Raw genomic sequence first — 22,210 nt, 5'->3', positions numbered from 1 at the left:
ACAAATTCCTCAATCTCAATAATGGTTTGTTTTAGAATTTTAACTGCCAGGGCCCCAGCAAATGGAAACACCTATTGACTTTGGGTATATACCTTTCCAGGTCAGATCAAGGAGCTGAAAGTTTCACTCTCTAGGCCTTTAACATCCTTGATAATAACAGTGGCCCAGCTTGAAACTGCCACTGCCTCAGCAATAACTGGCATGTTGAAATAGGGCTAGCTTTTAAGCCATTTGGAAGCCATGGCTCTTCAATCACATGACTGATATTGGGAGAAGCTATAGCTGAGAGGCCTACACCTTTGTTTCCTCCATGTAGTCTTCTCGGTCCCACCGCACAGCCTTGGACTTCATATTTGCTGGCAACACCCTGTAGCAGCAGCATCTCCAATGGAACTCTGGTGGAGCTTTGATAAGACACTGAAAGTTTTTCTTGAAGTATTATCATACATAAATTCTCGTCAGTGATCTGTCTAAGACAAAATCTGTTCTTTCAAAGTATTGGGAAAGTAATAAGACTTGAAGTGATGTATGCATGTTGTGGCGGGGGGTCGGACTGTGACCCAAGAACTGGGGGTGTAGAGAAAATCTGGCAGGGGTTGAAACTGGCAATATGTGTGAGCTGAAATCCTGTTTCAGTCATTTATGGATGACTGACATGCTCTTCTGAAATGCAGGCAGTGATTATTCTCAGATGCTCAAACTGGCTGTGTTGTTGATGCCGTTACTTCTCCAAGATCAGGTGAGACACCTGCGCCATTGCCCTAACCAAACTGTAACTTCTTATATCCTGCTTAGTACTAGAGAGCTAGTATGGGCAGTCCTTTCAAGCTTTTTATGTAATGTTCTTTGTAAATCTGGCACTTAACAATTCTGCAGCCTTCATTTTCCATTATGATTTTTTAATGGCTGCGCTAGGTAGGTTATGACTGTCTGGTAATTAGTTATGTTAAGGGGTATGAGAATGCTGTTTTCTCAATTGATAGTTCAGTTTTGGGAGCTAGATTGAGGTCCTTTCTGGCAAGCATCATGCAACTGCTTCTCCACACACAAACCCGACTTCTCCCCTTGTCATTACCTATACTTGGCTAGTGTTTTGTGGTTCATCTGGCACTGTGTTTTGTTCTTATATATTTAGAGTCATATGTTAAGCCTGCATTGCTCGCCAGGATTGATAGTTTTGTAGAACTGGAGTCAGGCCATCACAGAAAGATGAGAGGTGAACTGTGAAGTGAAAGCAGTTGAGATGCGAGGGGGGAAAGGGGTTTAGTCATTGACTACCAAGTTATATGGGAAGGCTGAGATGGCATTGGAGCAGATTTCATTGTTTGAAGGTAACGAGATACAAAGTGGACATTGGTCTTCGTTTAGAGGAAGGCACCCTCCATAAGCCTTCATTTTCATTGCTTAAAATGGAAAATAGAATTCAGAGGTAAGGACTTATTGGAATTAGAGATTTTCAGGCCAGCTAACTATGCTCTCTAGCCAGTGAAAACGGCCATCAAGAACTGATATTCCTTCAGCCTCAGTTTATTAATGCTTCAGTTTCATTTCTTAATGGTGAGCTTTTCCCTACCAAGCCTTGGAACAACTGGTTTTTGCTTTTTGTGTATTGAGCAGAGGTTGGGTGGTGCTCAGTTTTTAGTGACTTCATGACCTAGCTTATGTTTTTGGAAGCAAATTAACATTTTTTAAAAAATCTTTTTTCATGCTCCTGTGCATTTATAAACCTCCCTGCAGGTTGCATGTTTCTAAATTGTTTTGTTTTAAATCTTTCTGTTCATTCCTTTTCATTATTGGTTTCCCCTGTGTCTTGGGCTTCCACTGTGGCATTTTTAGCTGACTACTTCACGTGCCTACCATTTCTATTTGCTGGTTTCACAATAATATCCAATTTGGCAATTAAGTAAACTGTCTTAGTGAAAGAACACTGAATGCTTTGTTTGGTATGATTGTTCTTCAGCATTGCTGTAAATATTAAGAGCATTGGTACATTCTGAGATAGTTGTGGGCATGGAGGGGGGAATACTTTATAGTCTGGATTAAAGTTGTTTCTCCATTTCCCCCTTTCATCTGTCAGATTGTCTCTGCAAATTGGGAAGTTAAGGGAATCAAGGTTCTCCTAATTCTTTGTGTATTTGTAAAATATAACGACTGCAATTTCAAAAAGTCTTAACCATCGCTACCCTTCCCCACATTTAAACAACAAAATTGGTCTTTGTGATGTCTATGCATAGTCTACACATAGATATCTCTTTAATTTTTGGTCTGTAGAAGATTTCTATAGTTAGGTTTTTCTGTAATGGTGTACATGTCCTGATAGAATCTATTAGACCAGTAGCTTCAACTTCATGTGTGTAGGTCACCCTTACTTCAGAATAGTTGTTCATATTGAGAGCCTTGTACTACAACATGTTGCAAAAGGTTTTGCTGCAAGTGAAACATAAAGCAGAAGCAATGCCAAAAGCAAATTGATTGGAAGTGAAAAATCAGACCATTTAATAGGAGGTAGAGTAAGGAGGAATGCTGTATTAAGTTTGAGGAAAGTATAAATTCTTTTGACGTGTAAAGCAATGTAGTATTGAGCCCAATAGAAGAGGGTTGACACTTGTGGGGTGGAGTTGCAGTCCCCAAGTGATGCTAAACTTTTTCAAATGTTTTGCATGTACAAAATTAATTTTGTGGATTTGTGAATGGGGATGGGAGGCATTGATATTTGTGTAATGTAAGACAAAGTTTGTATATAGTTCAAAAGTTTATAATTTTTTATGCTGCATTTGAAGTGTATTTTGTCTTTAATAGATACAACTGTAAGTACTGTGTACACTATCCAACCAATAAAACGTTTATAAAATATGCCATTGGCTTTTAATCTAATTGTCGCTGTTCACATGGAGTTGCAGGAACGCTCAGCAATTGCAGATAATCTGGAAGAAAAACAATGTAATACTTATAGGTGGTTGATGCCTCCTTAGAACTACTCTGCAAACTGAAGATGTCTCCTTTTTACCAAATTCAGGAAGGCTTAATCTTCACTTTAGAGATGCATGATCAAGGTTAATACATAACTATATGCTCCCAAATCACCCAGGCTACGGTATGCAAGTCAAAATCTCTAAATGCTATAGCAGGGCTGTCTGAGGATTGTTTTGTTTTGTTGCTGGTCTAAGCTATAACCACATGGCGGTATGAAAACCTGACCCTTTCGGTGCAGCAGTACTTAGTGGAACGGGCAGGATCAGCATCCACACACACCTGTTCTCATGCCATGTGTTGGGCTGTTTGGATCGTTATAATACAACACTTAGGCGGTATACACACACTACAAAAAGATAGAGGGCTGCCGTGTTGGTCTGTAGTAGAACAGCTAGATTCGAGTCCAGTAGTACCTTTGAAGCCAACAAGATTTTTGGGATATAAGCTTTTGAGAATCAAAGCACCCTTTGTCAGGTACAAATGGAAACAGCGATCCCTTTGAGCTCAAGTGCATCTGGAACTGCGCTATAACAAACCAAACAATGGTAAAAGTTAATCTGGCTGCTTTGTTGCTACCATGTCTTCCCTCCTATTGGGGAGCAAGGCACCCCACAGCTGGCTGCCCAAGAGGGGTCAATTCCATGCAATTGGCTGCAGGTGGCTTTCATCCCCAGCAGCAGCAGGTGAATGAAAGAAATCATTTGCCAGGTGCTCTCTTTCCCCACTTGCTCACCTAGACCCTGGCTACTGCTGTGATCACCTCTTGCTTGCTCAAATGTCTGAGATGGGGGTAGTACTTCACATTCCTCAGGCAACCGGCTGTCAGTTGAACACATGAAGCTGCCTCATACTGAATCAGACCCCTGGTCCATCAAAGTAAGTATTGTCTACTCAGGCGGGCAGAGTTTCTCCAGGGTTTCGGGCAGAGGTCTTTCACATCACCTACTTGCCTAGTCCCTTTAACTGGAGATGCCGAGGATTGAACCTGGGACCTTCTGCATGCCAAGCAGATGCTGTACCACTGAGCCATGACCCCTCCCTTTGTTCCTGAATAGGGGGGAAAGCGGTGACCATGATGGTGTGGCCAACCAGTGGCTGTAGCACATTCCAGTTTTCAATTCACTGGTAATGCTACTGTCATACAGGCATTAAAAGGAGCTCAAAGGGCGTTCTCAACACTGAAACACTTGTTAATGAACATCTGTATGCAGCTCTATGAAAACCCCGATGGGGGTCGAGTTCTGTACCGAGTTCAGGCGTACCTCACCTTTAAATATGGAATGATCAATGGATTGCCAGAGGAGTTGAGGAAGGTCCCCTTATTGATTTTTCAAATGAAGCGCAAGGCTGTTCCCCCAAGAGCCTTTCAGTCATGTGAGTTGTTTATATTGCCCGTGGGATGGATTTTAATTGCCCATAATGTTGAAGTGCATGTTTGCTGTAAGCTGTCAAGCCTGTTTGGGGAAAGGCAATTGCCTTTTGTTTCCAAGCCACGTGATGGATTTTTCCAGTCAAGCTGAATCTGTTGGTGAAATTCTTCACTTCAGATGGGGGTGGGGGGTGCATGTCTGTTCCCCATATTTAAAAATTCATATATAGGAAAACTGTCATATCAAGGACAACAATTCTGAGAGCAGGAAGATTTTGAATGGGAACAGAGCTGAAATATGAAAATTCCACACGCAGTCTGCAGTGTATGATCCATCAAGGGCTGTACCACAGAATTCTGACATGGAGTGTCAATGTGACTAATTCCTTTAGCTTTATTGTTCATTGTCTGAGCTTAGTAGCTGTTCTGATATCAGGAGGAAAGTTCCATTAATCTCTCCCTCTCCATTCTTTAAAACACAGAGATCTATCAAAGCTTGGTATTGATTGAGAGTTGCAGTGTCCATACTTGTTTGATATAGCATCTAATACTTTTAGGAGCCTAGTAAATGACCTTGCCATTAATCACGTTCCTGACTTGTGAAGGGTTCCAAATGCAGCCTGATAAATAGAAATCTATCAATTTTATAGATCATGACCTGTTATTGCCTTTGTGATTTGTCATCCCACAAACCAATAAAATATAGATTGATTTTAAAGTTTGTAAAAAGTATTCTTAGCTTTCAAAGTTGGAAAGACTGGTCTTGAATGTACAGGCCTATCTAAACTGCAGCTTACTCTGATACATTGTGATGTTGCTTTATACAGTATTTTTTATCAAATGGAAAGATCTGTCTCTAATTATTGTCTTGGAGTTAGTTCAAATGGAAAAAAATGCACAATATCTTTTTCTTGGATCAATCTGTGATACTGAAAGAGCGCACACAGCTTTCTGAGTTTACAAAACCAAGCTTCAAGCAAGTCTCCTGCTTTACATTAGGTAGCACTCCTTAGTAAAACAAGTGGGGACCTGTGAGTCGTGAGGGGGATTCCCTTGCAAGCCCACCTGACCTCAGCTTCACTGCCTTGGGGGCCTGAAATGGAGTCAAGCTGCAGGGCTGCTTTTTATCCTCCTTGCCCATGCTCAGAGAGCCAAGAAGAGTTGTGAGAGCATCATCATGATTAGGCAGGCAGTTCTAGTGCTCCCCATGTCTGATCCCATTGCCTGGGAGTGCTGCCTCCCTCCTGTTGCCCGGGAAACCTGTAAAACGTCAGGAAAACAGGCCTTGGTCTTAAAATGCCTTCCTCAAACATTTCTTGATTGTTTCAGGACCTGATTACTGGTATTCTGGGAAACCTGAATATATCTCTGGATACTTGAATATATCTGGAAAAATACTGAGTAGGTATTTTTCAGATATATATGCAGACTGGAAATATCCGAATGCACATCCCTAACATACACACACATTCACTGCTCAGAACCTCTGCAAAAGGCTACTATCTTTCACCTTCTGAAAAATTGGAGTAACAGCAAACTTTCAGTAAATCCTCACTGCATAAATTATGACTTGATTTGCACATTAACAAGGCACTTTACAGAAGAGCAACCATTCTTTACATTGCAGCTCATTTTATTTTACAACATCATCCATTCTGTGGGGGGGGGGGGAACAGACACAGTAAACCTCATTACTGTCTACCTGTATAACAATCTTTGTTTCCTCCTCCTGCAGCAAAGTTCTGAAACACATCCTTTAGAGCAAGGATGTCCTTCATTCAATTAGTCACTAGAATTCAAGTAAAAGATTGGCCGCCATTCCTCAGACCAATATTTCTCAAGCTTCTTGAACTCTGTTTCTGCCCTGCTGAACACAAGCCAAGTGACCCACAAATAAGCATGTGAGATTTTTGCATGCAGCTGTGGGCAAAGAACCTGCTGGCATGTGTGAGGATTGTGTTGCAACCCCCAACCTTGACATTAGAATATGAATAAAGAGGATCTCTGCAGTGATAGGGCAAGGAGAGTATAGCGAGCTCCCCAAATCAAAGACAGACCAGTAAGCATCCTCTGTCAGGGGCATTCAATCCACCCTGGTCTAGGAATGATAAGCAAAGGTTCCACTTGCCCTGCCCAGAACTGCATCCCTCTCCAGGTGCCTTGTGACCTTTGAGGAAGCCCACTCAGCAATGTAAGTTCCACTGCCTTAACCAGAATAAACGAAGGTCTTCACACATCAGCTCTTGGATCCAATTGCAGTGGATCCATGAGCGGAAACAAGCTTTATGTGCACAAAAGTACTACATGTCATTCAGATGGGCACTTGCTTCAGTTTACCAGCTGGTTGCATAATTTGATACATCCTCATTTGAGATCACCAGCCATCAATGGAGGCTAGTTGCATGCAATCAGATGTGGAACTCTGGCCAAGCATAGTAGTCAGGATCTTGAAACGAAAACAAATGTGACACTCTTTACATGACAGTGACAAGCCAAAGCAAATTAAACACGTAAGGAAAAAATGTCAAGAAAAAAATACTCAGGATTTCCTCTCATGGTTGTGTGACTGCATGACCTACTCAATTCCTGCTACCAGCCTTACATAATCTTAATGTATCTGGAACCCAGTCATGCAAGTCTGTGTGTTGTTTTTGTATGACTGAGACAAGAAAAGCTTTGTCTTCATTTGCAGGGCTGGTAAATCAGTACCTTTCTTTTCTCTCGTCAGCTTCCATTTCCCATTTGTAAAAACTGATCACCTGGCAAAACAATTTATGAAACAAGAGAATCATTATCTTGATTCTGATCAACTGTTTACTGTGAATTAGTGCTGGAGTGCTTTAAAAGCAGCTTCTAAAATCTACACTGAGTGAATCTAAACATTGATATTGACACTTTGGGGAGTTGTGTTTGCACAGTACAGGCTGTACCACTTTTGAGAGGCAACTCTTCTACTAAAACATGACAAAATGAGAGTTTTGCATAGGCAGGATTGCAGTTACTTATATAGGCCATCCTATGCCTTTTCATTCCCATCCTGATGCTGCCTTTGCTCATTTTAGCTGGACACAAAAGGTGATTAGTTTGCAGATGTGTGTGGTGGTGGTTGCATAACTGCACAACTTGGTGTGACTTGAAAAAAATAATGTTTTTAATCAAGGCTGATCTCTGAGATGCGTAAACTCCTCAGTCAGAAGGTGTGAATGGGGAGCTGATTCCTGGGACAGTCTTCTTGGACCAGAATACCCCACATATGTGTAAACACAAACTCACAACTTAGAAGCACTTTCAAAGCAGATGGTCAGCTAGGAAGGCAACAGAAACCCGTTAACCCCTATTATCCATTTGAGCTGTGGATACATATTGCAGCAGAGACAAGCCCTGAGACATCTTTTTAAGTCACTTTGTCATTTCAAGCCTTTCCATTGCGCAACAATTGGACCTCTTGGTGCCAACTACGGCTAGGCAGCCCTCTAGGGTGAGATTTCCAACCCCTCTTCTTTCCAGTCCTCCCCTTCCTGCTCTTCGTTGTCCAGCTGGTCAAATTTACTGGACTTGTCAGATTTCACCTCTCCAGGAGTTTTCAGAAATCTGGAATTTAAAAAAAAATGGCACAATGAGCTTCCAGAGTAATTTGTTTTCGTGATCCAATGCTTGCATAGTCTGAAATAATATTTTAACTGGTGGGGAAAAGACATATACCTAAACAAACTCAATAATTAATTCTACAATGCAGAGTACTGAATGGGAACAGCAAATGACCAGTTACATTAAAAGTTCAGATGCTAGGCTGGGATCAGACTGGTAAAATATATTCTGTATTTATTTTATTTATTCCTATTTAAACTCTGTTCTATTCCCAGTCCCTGGTTTGGCAATAGTGCTAAAGAGAAAATCAGAAAGCACCAGAACCAGACTTATCACAATGTTGCAGATTTGGGAACACCTGAAAAATAAGTCTGGTTTTGTCTTTGCAGAACAAAATACTTTCATTTGCTGAGTCAAAACTCCCTCTCAATCTGAACATGGAAGCCAAATTCAACATTGGAATAAGCCACTAGTTCTCTCTGAATTGTGAATACTTGACATATTTCAGATCTAGTACCTTAACCTCACTCAGGTACATGAATATAAACACAAATTGAAACAGTTTATTTCAGCCCAGTTCTGAATTTTAAATTGTTTCTGGATTTCTAAAAAACAAAGAATATCTGAAGCTTTTGATAACACAAAGTTGGATGCCTGGGTGCGATAAGGGATTATATCCTGAATCCTCCAGGATCAGTAGAGAAAATCCAGACATTGGGGTTTACCATACTTGTATTCCCAGTGATGTATCAAGAGTTTGAAAACGTTATAAAAAATATTGTCCGCACTTTTTTTGGCCTCTTTAGCTGTGAAGATGTCTTCCAACCATTTATAAGCCGTGGTATCCAAAAACCCTTTTAAAGCGGTGTTTTTTATAACATTTTCAAACTCTTAATACATTGCTGGGAATACAAAGTGCGGTAACCCTCAGTATTTAAGCAGCTGATCAAATTTACTTTACTTATAGCTCACCTTCCTTGCTGAAACTTGAGGCAAATCACAAGATAAACATTGTAACCAGAATGTATGCTGTAGTTTGGTTCATGTCCTAGATGACTCTTCCCTTTTAGATTCCTGATTACTCCAAAAGAGCAATCCATGTTCTCCATTTGACTCCCAGGCCACTGTGGTCCAGAGAGGCCTCACACTTTTAATCCAAGTCATAACTTCAGGTGTTAGGAGGTTTGCATATCCACTAAAGGTTCACATATGCACATGCTAAGGGGAAAGCAAGTTCTTGGCTAAAATCCCCCCAAACCACCTGACTGGCTGTCTCTGATGCCAGTTCCTGACTGTTGCTCCTTGTCTTTTCCACCAAGGAAGGGCCTCCGATTCAACCAGCCAGACTTCCAAAAATCCCACCTTGCATTTGTTGAGTTTCTAGAGCAGGTGTGGGGCTGGAAAGTAACTGGCACTGTTGTCTACTGTTCCTCGAACTTCTCTCTGCTGCAGGTGAGTGTGCGCCCACAGCCCAGACTCCTCCACCATCTCCGTCTGAGAGTTCCCACTTGCTCTGCCAACATGCGCTTGGTCTCACCTTTGCCCCTCACCTGAATAAAAGTTTCTGTCCTGGTTCCTTTTTGATTATGTTGAGTTTATAGTAATGCCTCAGAGCTCTTGACATCTTCTCATATGTCATGTTCATACGGTTCTGTCAAAGAACAAAATACAGTGGAAATTTCCTCACGAAACTTTGAAGTAGATTAGAATTCTCTATTCATCTCCTAGATCCAGAGTGATGACTAATGGCATATTTTCCACCCCATTCCCTCTTGAGAGAGGTACTAGACAAGGTTGGCCTCTTTCTCTTGTCTGGAACCTTTGGTTTGTGTCATCAGACAAAATAATAATATCCATGGCTTTATATATCTATATCTTTGGAATTTAAAATTAATTGTTTATGCAAATGGCCTTTCATTGTTTATTTTGGCACCTCAGACTTCCATTCCTCCATTAATGAATATGATTAATACCTTTGGAAACTTGGCTCCAATTAATTCGATTAATTGGACGAAATCTGAATTGATGCCATTGGGAGACAATATATCATGGAGTGTGTTTGCTCATGGACATTTCCAGTGGTACCCAGATGTCATTACTTATTTTGGAACATTGATTCCTAGAGATTATGGGTATGATTATGCTGAATTTTAACATGCTCATACTCATAACATTCTTTATTAGAATGCTCACTGATTTTTGAGGATGCTTAGGTACTTTTAAACTATCTGCCAGTCTCTTGGAAACTAACTGATGGTCAACGAGAATGGACTCTCCGTGTCCTTACTACAGTTAAAAGACCTGTATTACAACATTGGAGATTGAGGACCGTACAACTGTATCAACATCTGAATCTATGGCATATAGACAACAACTATGTATGGATTTATTTTTAGATATTTGGAAACCATTTATACAACCTTATGTGTAGATCAGCCACCACTATTGTTATATCTTTGTCTTTATGTATATCTTTTTTTTTCTTTTAATTTTATTTAGTTACTGGTTTTTAAGTTTTTCCCCCTTGTTTTTTTTTCTGTGTTTTTTTTAAAGAAATAAAAACATTTTTAAAAATCTTCATATGGTTCTGCAAGTTCAAAAGATAATTACTTTATTACTTACTGTTGATTTTCTTTGACTATAATTTGAATCATTTAGATGCAATTAATAAAAGACGACAACGGAATCTGACTACAGAATCCCAATTAATTGGCTCCTGAAATCAATTAAGATTGTCTGAAAACCTCAATTTAGACTTTGTAAATCAGAGTAGATGCTTGGTGTTAAATGTATGAGGAACTACTGCTTCCATTGATTGAATTACAAGGTATGCATTTTTAAGATATACCGGTACATTCATTTGAAAAAAACATGGAAGTGGAGAACTAGCCAGTAACTCCATCTGAAATCTGGGATTAGCAGCAGCAGCTTTTTGTGGGAAAGTACGGTAGGTGGAGCAAACGAGGCCTAAAAAGTGACATTTAGATGTTACTTTCCCATCAAATTACTTTGTTTGGTTTAAAAACAGTAAATTTTTGAACACTACTGAATTGTTTTCTTGAGTTGGACCACAACAGCAACTTTTCTGAAACTGGAAAACCTGTTTTTACATAGTTTCTAGTGATCAGCTTTTTTGGTACCTTGTGATTTCCCCACAGCTTGGCTAGTCCATTGGGGTCAACCACCCGAAAGATCTTGGCTTCTTTATCTTCCCATTTGATAAAGGATTCATATCGGCTGTCACAGAGGAGCTGATAGACATAATCCCAGAGTAACCTGCAGTCTGAGATAGGGAAAAGACAAAGTAGAATTAGCACTCCTTGGTTGGGCAGTTCTGTATGAACACACGAACACATGAAGCTGCCTTATACTGAACCAGACCCTTGGTCCATCAAAGTCAGTATTGTCTACTCAGACCGGCAGTGCCTCTTCAGGGTCTTTCACATCACCTACCTGCCTAGTCCCTTTAACTGGAGATGCCGGAGATTGAACCTAAGACCTTCTGCATGCCAAGCAGATGCTCTACCAATGAGCCACGGCCCTTCCCCCAATGGTCACTAAGGTGAGCACAGCTGAGGAATGCACTTACCATGCAATGACTGACAAAGGCAGGGCTTGGGTCACATGATGCACCCACACCCCCACAGCATACAGCAGCCCTCGTTCCCAGGGAGCATGTGAGAAGTGAAACATTCACGCCCATGGAGAAGGGGAGGCAACTTGATGACACGACCAGTATGGGGAGACCATACTTACCGGCAATTTTGCCACTGACTGGAGCTGGTGATGTCACAGGAAATGAGTAGACAACATTTGTGCTGTATTTGACCTCTGTACTGCGATCTCGGTGTGAGAGACTATTTGCCCCAGGAGCACAGAACGTTTTGGTAGGTGATCTAGATTGTTCTGCATGGCCTGGATGACCCGTTGTGACCAACAAACATTCCGTAGGCAGTGGATGGCCACCTGCTGGGTGACCTTCTAACTTGCCCTTCATGCCTGTGAAAAGACCAGTGCATCGAATATATTATCAGTCAACTGAATGCTATGGAACAAATTACCAATAAGTGAACCCAGGATTCAAACCAACCACAGACTTGTGTGGTGCAAACCAAGCATAATTACCATGGGTTACATTCCAATACGTCCATTCCTGTAATGGCATTACTTTCCACCAGAACAAGGACCTTCCACTGAGGTAAGTGGGAAAGACCAGAGGTTTAGAGTAGAATTTCCCCCCGAAATGCCTTACTTTTCCATGGAAAATGTTTCATTTCTATAGATTTATTGTTTTGTAAAATTAATGCCATTGCCCATACACTATTAAGCAAGCTGGGCAATTTCAGAGTTGCAATTAATGTTTTCCAGGTTTTTATTCCTGGTAAGTTAGTGAAAAAGTAGATGTATGTCTTATTGGTTTGTAAACTGGGGAACAGAGAACAACTCAGCACCATCCTCTATATTTTTAACTTATTATAAGCCTCCTTGAACAATGAGGAAAGGTGGGATATAAATGTTTTAATAAATAAATACTTACTGTATGTGAAAATTATTTTACTGGAATAATATTTCTAAAGAATTACATTTCTAAAACTTTCCCTTACCTAGCTTCCATTTAAGAACCACCTCCCCCAAAGACACTGAAAACAGCTGACACACCAATTTCAGCATCTCCACATAGCATAATGTGCTGTGGAGATGGCTGCACACTCATCTGTTTTAATAGAATTTAACTCTCATCTGTGGAGGTCACTGGGGCGCCTCATCACTTAGTTCCATGTTAGTTCCATAACAGATTGATGATTACAATATCCCTTCTACCACATGACAGGGAATTCATAAATAAGAAGTTTAGCTCTGGTTTTGATCTGACCTGCACAATCAGGTGAATTCATAACTTTGTTTTTTATGTAGATCATTGTATGTATTTGTGGTTTTATTCTTTTTCTGTTGCTCCAGAAGGTTGGACCAGAACCAACGGGTTGAAATTAAATCAAAAGAGTTTCCGTCTAGACATTAGGAAGAATTTTCTAACAGTTAGAGCGGTTATTCAGTGGAACAGGCTTCCTCGGGAGGTGGTAAGTGCTCCTTCCCTGGAGGTTTTTAAGCAGCGGCTAGATGGCCATCTGTCAGCAATACTGATTCTATGACCGTAGGCAGTTCATGAGAGGGAGGGCATCTTGGCCATCTTCTGGGCATGGAGTAGGGGTCGCTGGGTATGTGTGTGGGAGGTAGTTGTGAACTTCCTGCATTGTGCAGGGGGTTGGACTAGATGACCCTGGTGGTCCCTTCCAACTCTATGATTCTATGAAAACAAATTTCAGTGAAAACCAAAAATAAAATAGCATACCCCAAATCTCTCCCCTCCTTAAAACATGCCTGCCATTCAAACTCCCTCAAAAGCCCTGGCAAACAGGCAAGCCTTGCAGTACCTCCTGATCTCTGGACAGCCCCACCACCACCACTTCAGGGAGCCGATTCCTCAGAGCTGGAGCCATGATGGAAAAGGCCCAGGCTCTAATTGATGCCAGACAGGCTACCCTAAGTGGTGGGATAGCCAACAGATGGCTGCCTGATGACTATGGTTGGTGCACAGGGAATGTGATGATCCTTCAAATATGTGGGTCCCAGGTTGTGAAGAGCTATAAAGGTCATAACGATAACCTTGCATTGAACTCGGAAATAACCTGGCAGCCAATGGAGCTGTTCCAAAATGAGCAACGTATGTTCCCAGTGGCTAGCTCCTGACAGTAGTCAGGATGCTGCATTCTGGACCAGTTGTAGTTTCTGGGGTTTCTTCAAGGGCAGTCCCACCTAGATCATGTTGCAGTAATCCAACCATGGGGTTACAGAAGCATGGGTCAGCGGGGCCAGATCAGCTGAGTCTCAGTAATGAGAGAGTTGGCAAATCAGATGCAGCTGACAGAAAGTGCTCCTGGCCACCACTGCCAACCTGCTTTTTGAACAGCCAAGGCAGGGTCCATGAGCACCCAGAAGCTCTTGACATGCTCTGAAAAAGCTGACATCACTCCATCTGGGACAAGTGGGTTCCCTCGTTCCCACCCAGCATTACCTCTGTCTTATCTGGATTCAGCTTCAGTTTGTTCTGCCTTAGCCACCAGGCCCCAGCCTCAAAGCTCAGAACCAAGAAAGGTGCATCCGTAGGTTTGGATAATGAACTATAGAGCTGGGTGTCATCTGTGTATCGATGACACACAACTCCAAAGCTCAGGACAATCTTATTCAGCAGTTTCATTAGATGGAACAGCATGGGTGAGAGAATACAGCCCTATGCCACTCCACAAGACAAATACCACCCAGTGGTTAAAGATAATGTACTTGAAGATAACGTTTAAAACATTGCTTGATTCGTTTTCCCCCCCACAATCAAATACTCCAGTTCAAGTATTTGTTGCTATTGGATCATAACATTAACATGGGGTTCTTCTTAAATTACATTTGTTAAATATAAGTAAAAAATAAAGGTGCTAAAACAAATCAGGTTCTATTTAGGGCATCAGAAAATTTTCCTATTAATTTCCCCCCCTAGAACGGCCACTGGAACCATGGGATCGACCTCCATGAGGCGACAACACTCACCTTCTGAGGCGTTCTGGGTCTGCGTATGGTCTGTGTCCCTGAAGGGAGAGTTAAAGAAAGGGCTGCAAACAAGTGCTCTTCTCTGGGTCTTAATATATTGGAGTAACTCATACAAAACATCTCCTGTGGGGAAAGAAACAAAGAGACCAATTCCAAGTAACTTTAAAAACTAGTATTAACTCCCTTCAGAAGCCTCTAACAAATATATGGACAATTGACACTCCTTTTGGGATGGTATTTCATTCTGAAAGAAATTCTCACCAACTTCTCAATCCATTAGGGCTGAATTCAATGTGAAATTTCCAACTGGTGCATATCCCTTATTCAGAAGTAACATTCCCTGATCTCAAGTATGAGAGAAATTGAAACCCCAGCACTTATGCCCCAGGATGTATTCAGGGTGGATTTAGTCATGTCCATGATGTTTTCATTTATGTTCCCATCTAAGAACCACCAGAGGATGTACTAAAAAGAAGGACACTGTGTTGCTATTGGAATGCATTGGTCCCTTCCTCCAGAGAAATCTGTTAGAATGGGTGATGATCCCACATCCTTCTCTGCATGTTCAACCCATATGGAATTGTCTATGGAAAGCAATTGAGAAGAATAATTTATTTCTTGGCAGATGGGGAACTGTAAGTACTGAAGGACCCCATGATCTTTGGAAGGCTCCCTAGATGTTCCTGTAATTGTGAGATTCCTAATGCATTCATTTTTCAGCCTTCCTCAGACATCTCAGAGCATTCCAATTGGCAACAACTTTTCAGTTTGGCCAGCTGGTGATGGTCCCTAAAAACTACTTCATAAGCAACCATTCATTCGTGCTTTAATGGCCATTGCCATTCAGAAATCCTATTCAATGTATTCCAGTAGCCATTCAGAAGAATCTAGTGCGTTCCAACGGCTGGTCGGTGTCTTTTTAGAATGTCTCTACCTTCAACTAGATTTGTGGTGCTTTCCCCCCATGACTATGTGGGAAATGGTTTGTGCAGAAATATGTTCACTTCCCTCCCAACCCCAGGAAATGCTAGTCCATAATCCAGTACCACGTGAGGGGAGGAGGGCACCTCTTGGGAGTAAATGCAACCACATAAAGCAGCTAAGTGGTAATCTACTAACTTTCAGTATCCCATAACTCCTTCACAGCTCTTTGTGTCACCTTCTCTGCTTGCCTCAGATCTATGTAAACACAGATTATCTATCTAATTTAGTGGTTTTTTCTTACAAAACTGCCCTTTGGGAGCTAGGAAGTGTCATCTGGGGGTAGAAATGTAACAATGTGCTACTGCAGGAGAAATTAAAACATACCTTCATTGGTCAAAAATGCAGCGGCCAGGCTACTGTCAGGGTTTGGTTACAGAGATTGTATCAGCCCTGTGTTGAAAGATCTCCACTGGTTTACCCATCTGTTCTGGGGCACAATTAAAAGTACTGGTTCTTACTCTTAAGGCCCTAAATGACTTGGGGCCAAAGTACCTGAAGGACCCTCTCCTTCCACAATGTCCAACCAGCCAGCTAAGATCCCCCTTTCGAGCTCTGCTCTCTGTGACCCCACCTTCAAAGGTAAGTCAGATGGGGACTACAGACAGTAAATTTTCTGTGGCAGCACCTCACCATTGGAATGCCCTCCCCCTTGATGTTCACCTGGTGCCTAATTTACTTTTTTTTAGGAGCCAGGCTAAAATACATCTTTTTAACAGCCCTGATTCATATAGCCCAATTGGGTAAATGTTTGGTAAGTGAAAAGTGCTGTCAAGTTACAGCCAACTTATGGTGACCCTGCAGGGTTTTCAAGGCAAGAGACGAACAGAGGTGGTTGGCCATTGTCTGCCTCTGTGTAGCCACCCTGGACTTCCTTGGTTGTCTCCCATCCAAATACTTATCAGAGCTGAATCTGCTTACCTTCCAAGATATGATGAGATTGGGCTCGCCTGGGCCATCTGGGTCAGGGGAATGCATGCTTACTCAGGGGCAAATCCTACTTCATTCAGTAGGACTTACTCCTAAATAAGTGTGTGCAAGATTGCAAATTAAGGGATTAATTGACCTTTACCTGAGGCAGTTATGCCATTACAATTTAACCTCACAATTAGGTGCTTACAGAAGAACAGTATTAAGTCAGATTGAAATCCAGACTTGGAAATGCACTTTTTCTAGTTCTCTTCCCTTCTAAGAAAATCCAGCTGTGAAAAGGATCTCCCCACCCAGCTGAGGAAATAGCAGCAGCATCTCTAACCTGAATTAGGAGCCCGGAATCTGAAATCTTCTTTGGTGAGAATGCAAAGAGCTTTTCCATTCATTTCAAATTTATTTCCATCAGTTTCCCTGAGTGAATATTCCTTTTCCGCCCATCTTAACCAGTGAATCACATCATCCTTGCTCCACAGAGAGGGCTGGATCCCTGAAACCAAGCATGTGATATTTAAATTAACATAAAGAGACAACCCCTTTGGTGCAGGAAGAGCATAGAAATCAAAACATATGCCAGAAAGAAAGGAAATAATTTCCACGAGCCCAGGTTATGATGTTTGTATCTCATATTTTACACATTTTACACATTTACACATATTTTACACACCCAGGCCCAATTATATCCCCGTCTTGTAGACAATTCCCATCCCCACTACTAGGAGTGCTGACTTTTCTTTTATTACCTGTCTACCACCTACCCGATTATGAAGGCAACATACATCAAACCTCTGCCCAACTGAAAAGAGGAGGGGGAACCTGAATGCGTTTCTCTGTATTTCCTTACAAAAAGTGGTCAGGGAACTGAAGCCCCACCCCAAATATTAGAAATCTTGCTCATCCCATCCAGCCACCCCGATCTTGTTTCTGAAATTTCACCAGGCAGTGCCTTCCTCCTACACTTTCCCAAAACTATAGTTGCCATCCTAAGAGCTAGAAGGAAAAATGTATTTTTTTAAATGAAAGGTGAGAGTATTTATCATACACTGACCCCACCTTTTGAGCAGTCTCCTGGGTGGCTTACAATAGATTAGACTAGAGCAAAAAATGCAGCTTCAGACAAAACACTCTTGGCTCGTCTCTTGGGGTGGAAAAGCGAAGAGATAAACAAAGGGGACTGAGGGGGCTGGCGGTCGACATCAAAGCCTCTCCCTGGCCTTCTAGGAAGAAAATGAAGAGTTGGTTGTTATATGCCGACTTTCTCTACCACCTAAGGGAGAATCAAACCAGCTTACAATCACCTTCCCTTCCCCTCCCCACAACAGACATCCTGTGAGGTAGGTGGGGCTGAGAGAGGTCTAACAGAGCTGTGACTAGCCCAAGGTCACCCAGTTGACTTCATGTGTAGGAGTGGGGAAACCAACCCGGTTCACCAGATTAGCATCCGCCGCTCATGTGGAGGAGTGGGAAATCAAACCTGGTTCTCCAGATTAAAGTCCGAACCACCGCTCTTAACCACTACACCACATTGGCTCTCGAGTTCTAGAGTTCCTGCTGCTGCTTTCCTTCCAGGGCCTGCAGCACACCCACTGGGAAGCATACCGCCAGCAGCCCAGGTGATTGACAGCCAGTGTGGTGTAGTGCTGGGAATGTCAGACTAGGATTTGGGAGACCCAGGTTTGAATCCCCACTCAGTCACGGAAACTCACTTGGTGACCTTGGGCTAGTCCCCCACTCTCAGCCTAGCCTATCTCACAAGGTGATTGTGAGGATAAATTGGAGAAGGGGGAAATATTGTAAGTCACTTTGGATCCCCACTAAGGAAAAAACTGGGGTATAAACTATTTATTGGTTATTTTATTTACTTCATTATGCTCCGCCTCTCTCCCCAGTGAGGACCAAAAGTGGCTTACATTGATCTCTGCTCCTCCATTTTATCCTTACAACAATCCTGTAAGGTAGGTTGACAGTATGTGACTGGCCCAAGGACTTTTATGTCTTGTTTTTATGGTTTACTATAAATTTTCTACACAAAAGAAATATATACAATCAACTAACGCATAATATCATATACATGGTCAAGTACTGATATTGAGATTCTCATTTGTTTGGATCTGAAGCCCTTCAGATGGATGCCTCTTGTACTCACTGAGATGGCCTGGTAACGTGCAGATTTGCCCCTCATAGAGTGGCTGTAACACTGTCACAGATGTGGGCTGCAGATGTTGGGGCAAAGTAGAAACTGTCACAGGACTTGAAGAACTGGCTGCAACTTCGCCCTTCAGAAAAAAGTAGATAGAAAGAGAGAGAGAGAGAGAGAGAAAATAATCTGGATTCCCAGGATGCAAGAATTAGACACTTTTAGGTGCCATGGAGCCAATCAAATATGGATATAACTGTCCCACTGAAATTAATGGGACCTAAAATCCTCTGTCTGTTTACTCATAAGTAAGTCTCACTATTTGAGTCCCCAGTATGACTATTAACCTCCGATATTGCCAATATAAGGTCTATCATGTTTTACCTCTCTGTTCTCAGCCTCGTATGGGACATGAGTGTTTGGTTTGGTGATATAGCAGGGGTCTTTACTCATAGCTACATGTGATTAATGAATAATAGCCTGCACTACTAAGGCCAAGGTGCCTAAAACTACCTCTGCCCTGGACCTCAGGTCTGCAGGATATTCTAAACCAGAGCAGGAAAAGATCCTCAAGTTCATGGTCTGAAACATCTCCCCACCCCCACCCCAACATCCAGCCTGATAAAAAATTCTGGAGAACTCGCAAGTTCATGCACTGTTTGATCTTAATAAAAGCTGTTCCACGGCTTTTGGATTCGTCTGGGGACCAACATGCCTACCTGGTACCTCTATTTGAATGACACCTACTTCCAAATAAGCAGTCCTAGGAAATGTACTCTTAATGTTCTTTGTTTAAGTACAGTTGTGCCCCAAAGAATTATCCTGTAATAAAGATGACCTTGTAGCTCTGTAGAAATGGGCTGTATCTCATTCTCACTTCACAGAGGCTTAAGGAAGACAACTATACGTAGAAAGTGGGAAGAACATGGCTAAATTTCAGATCTGTACGTATGTACAGTCACAATTTAATTGAACATTTATATCTGCAGACAGAGCTGGACTATATGTGCATTACTTATAATTCTGAGTGTGCTCATATGTCACAATCTCAGATGCTTTATGCTTAAGTAATCAATTGAAGCCGATGAAAATATTCCAAAGCAAAGTGGCTGTGTTTAATAGATGGTTTGTGAGGAGGGGGCAGGAAGTGCATAGAGTAAGTGATTAAAATTAGATTTGGATCAGATTGCAAGCCCTGCTGTCAAAGCGTTTCTGATTCATTCTCCATATAGGGCTACAGAGAAAATAAAAGTGAAAGATGGTCATATGTGCTTTCCTGCCACTTCAGATGTATTTTTCTGAAGTAGTTTAAAAATAAAAATAATGGAGAACAATCTGTTTACTGGCGCCCACACCCACACATGCACACACATGCACAAACCTGCTTATGATCAATGTAAAACAACGTAACACTATTTTTTTTTCTTCTTTACTGTACAGCATTAATCATTAATTGTTTGCCTAACAGTTTGGCCTTTTGTTGCAAGATATCCTGTGATTGTAAAGAACTAACACTGTGTGCGTGAAGTGTCGTCAAGTCACGGATTGCTTGTGGACACCCGGTAGGATTTTGAAGGCAAGAGACTAACAGAGGTGGTTTGCCATTGCTTTCCTCTGCATAGCAACTCTGGTATTCCTTGGTGGTTTCCCATCCAAATATTAACCATGGCCGACCCTGCTGAGCTTTCAAGATGTGACCAGATCAGGCTAGCCTGGCCCATCCAGGTCAGGGCAACTAAGAAGTTATTCATCTATACTTTAAATATAAAACTTCCACAATAGAGGATGTTAAGTTGTTTTAAAATGGCTTTCCCCCACTATCTAGTCTGCATTTACCCGTGATGCATTCCAGACAAACATTCTTTGGTCACTTGTGAAAATACCCTAAAAGAAAACTTGAGCCAGACTGTTAATAAACTTGCTACCTTGCAGCTGTGGAGAAGTTTACATCGGGACCACAAAACGCAGCATACAAACAAGGATAAAAGAACATGAAAGATACTGCAGACTTGGCCAACCTGAGAAATCAGCAGTGGCTGAACATGGACTGACCCAAACAGGACACAGGGTCTTATTCCAAGACACTGAAAGACTGGACAATTCTACCAACTATTTTGTCAGATTGCACAGAGAAGCCATTGAAATTCATAAACATCAGCACAACTTTAACAGAAAAGAAGAGAGTTTAAGAATGAATAAGGCTTGGCTTCCTGTCCTAAAAACCTCCAGACTAACAAAGACTATAGTCAACAATAGCCATGGAGATTAGCTTTGGACTTCACACATTAACAGATCACTTCAGGATACAATGCTTCCATATTAACATACCACACCCTCATTAGCACATTATCTTGATACTTACAGGACAATGACTAGCACATTACTTTTGCAGGACAATGACTCAGCTCAAACCCAACCCCTTTCTGACTATATCTTCCTACACACTTGACACCGAGAGACACTGTCCTTCAGTGTTACTACTCTGAAGATGCCTGCCACAGTTGCTGGCGAAACGTCAGGAAAGAAAATTCCAAGACCACGGTCACACAGCCCGGATAACCTACAAGAACCAATGTTTAAAGGATGTTTTTACAAGACACAGAAGAATGCTTTTTGTGCATAATCCAAAGTATCCAAGGAGTTTTTATACCCCCCCCCCCGGATATATATTTTTTGTCCTTCAAAACACAACTCCTTCAAGCACAGTAGCAGCCGTGTCGTTGCTTTCCTTCCTTGCGAAACGACTAGTGGGGAATTCCAGAGTGCGCACATTCTGGAACGATTCACAAGGCACCAGAGGTTGGAGTCTGGGATCGCGTCAGAAGCAGGGGAGATTCAGACACGTATGGATTTGGGACGTGTGGATCTGGGCTGTGGGGAGCCAGAAACAAAACGACGAGCGCGAGGCTAGCGGGACGGCTGTGGGTCTGTCCGCGCGAAGGAGGGTGTTTCCCATGGAGCCTGGACGGGTTGGGATGGAGAGGGTCAACGTACAGGGGCGGGATGGGGTGAAAAGTCCTGGCTGCACCAGGGGCTCCGCTTCAGCTCTTACCTGCATGACAGCTGGAGGTGGCGCCTCTGCTCCAGGGGGCCGGGATCGGATGGTCGCCGCGCGCTCCTCCGCCCCGAGCCCCGCCAGCCCCTTGCAGGGGCAGCTGGCGAGCAGCGTGGGCGGCCGGGTCGTCCTTCCGGGAAACGAAAACGAAAGCAGCCCGATGCGAGCGCGGCGGGGGTGCGGACCGCGAAGCAGCAGCAACCGCAAGGGGGATCGCCGCTCCGCCGCGCCTGCCCGCCGCGGGCCGGTCTGGCAGAGGGCGGCCGAGGGGGAGCAGGAACCAGCAGAGGACGCTGATGCCTGGCGGGTTTTGCTTTGGACGTGCTGCTCTCTGGACGCGCGTTTTCCCCATCGGGATGCTCCGAACTCAACCACCAGCCCCCGTGCCGAGTTTTGAGCATTCGGGTGGGGAAAAGGCGCGTCTACAGAGCAGCACATCCAAAGCAAAACCTCCCCGGCATAAGTGGCCAAAGAGTCTGCTGGCATTTGAAAGAGTCCGACGTGCGCCAGAGGATGGTGCGGGGCAGAAAGGCCGATTTCTTGGCTCCAGCAGCGGGCGTTTTTCATGCATGCCAAT

General features: G+C 42.7%; 1 protein-coding gene across 1 annotated transcript; it reads right to left on the bottom strand.

Annotated features, from left to right (window-relative positions):
- Positions 1–7,809: 7,809 nt before the first annotated feature.
- Positions 7,810–21,985, bottom strand: ETV7 (ETS variant transcription factor 7). Its single transcript, XM_056844818.1, has 9 exons — positions 21,631–21,985; positions 18,963–19,033; positions 18,588–18,717; positions 16,767–16,931; positions 14,531–14,653; positions 11,687–11,929; positions 11,071–11,213; positions 9,481–9,581; positions 7,810–7,933 (listed from the first exon to the last, which is right to left on the bottom strand). Exons 1-9 carry the CDS (start codon positions 21,983–21,985, stop codon positions 7,816–7,818), a joined length of 1,449 nt encoding a protein of 482 aa, XP_056700796.1. The 3' UTR covers positions 7,810–7,815.
- Positions 21,986–22,210: the final 225 nt, after the last annotated feature.

This window comes from Euleptes europaea, chromosome 2 (genome assembly GCF_029931775.1).
Source record: "Euleptes europaea isolate rEulEur1 chromosome 2, rEulEur1.hap1, whole genome shotgun sequence".
Classification (NCBI taxonomy): Eukaryota; Metazoa; Chordata; class Lepidosauria; order Squamata; family Sphaerodactylidae; genus Euleptes; species Euleptes europaea.
This window is presented reverse-complemented; position numbering and strand designations above follow the sequence as displayed.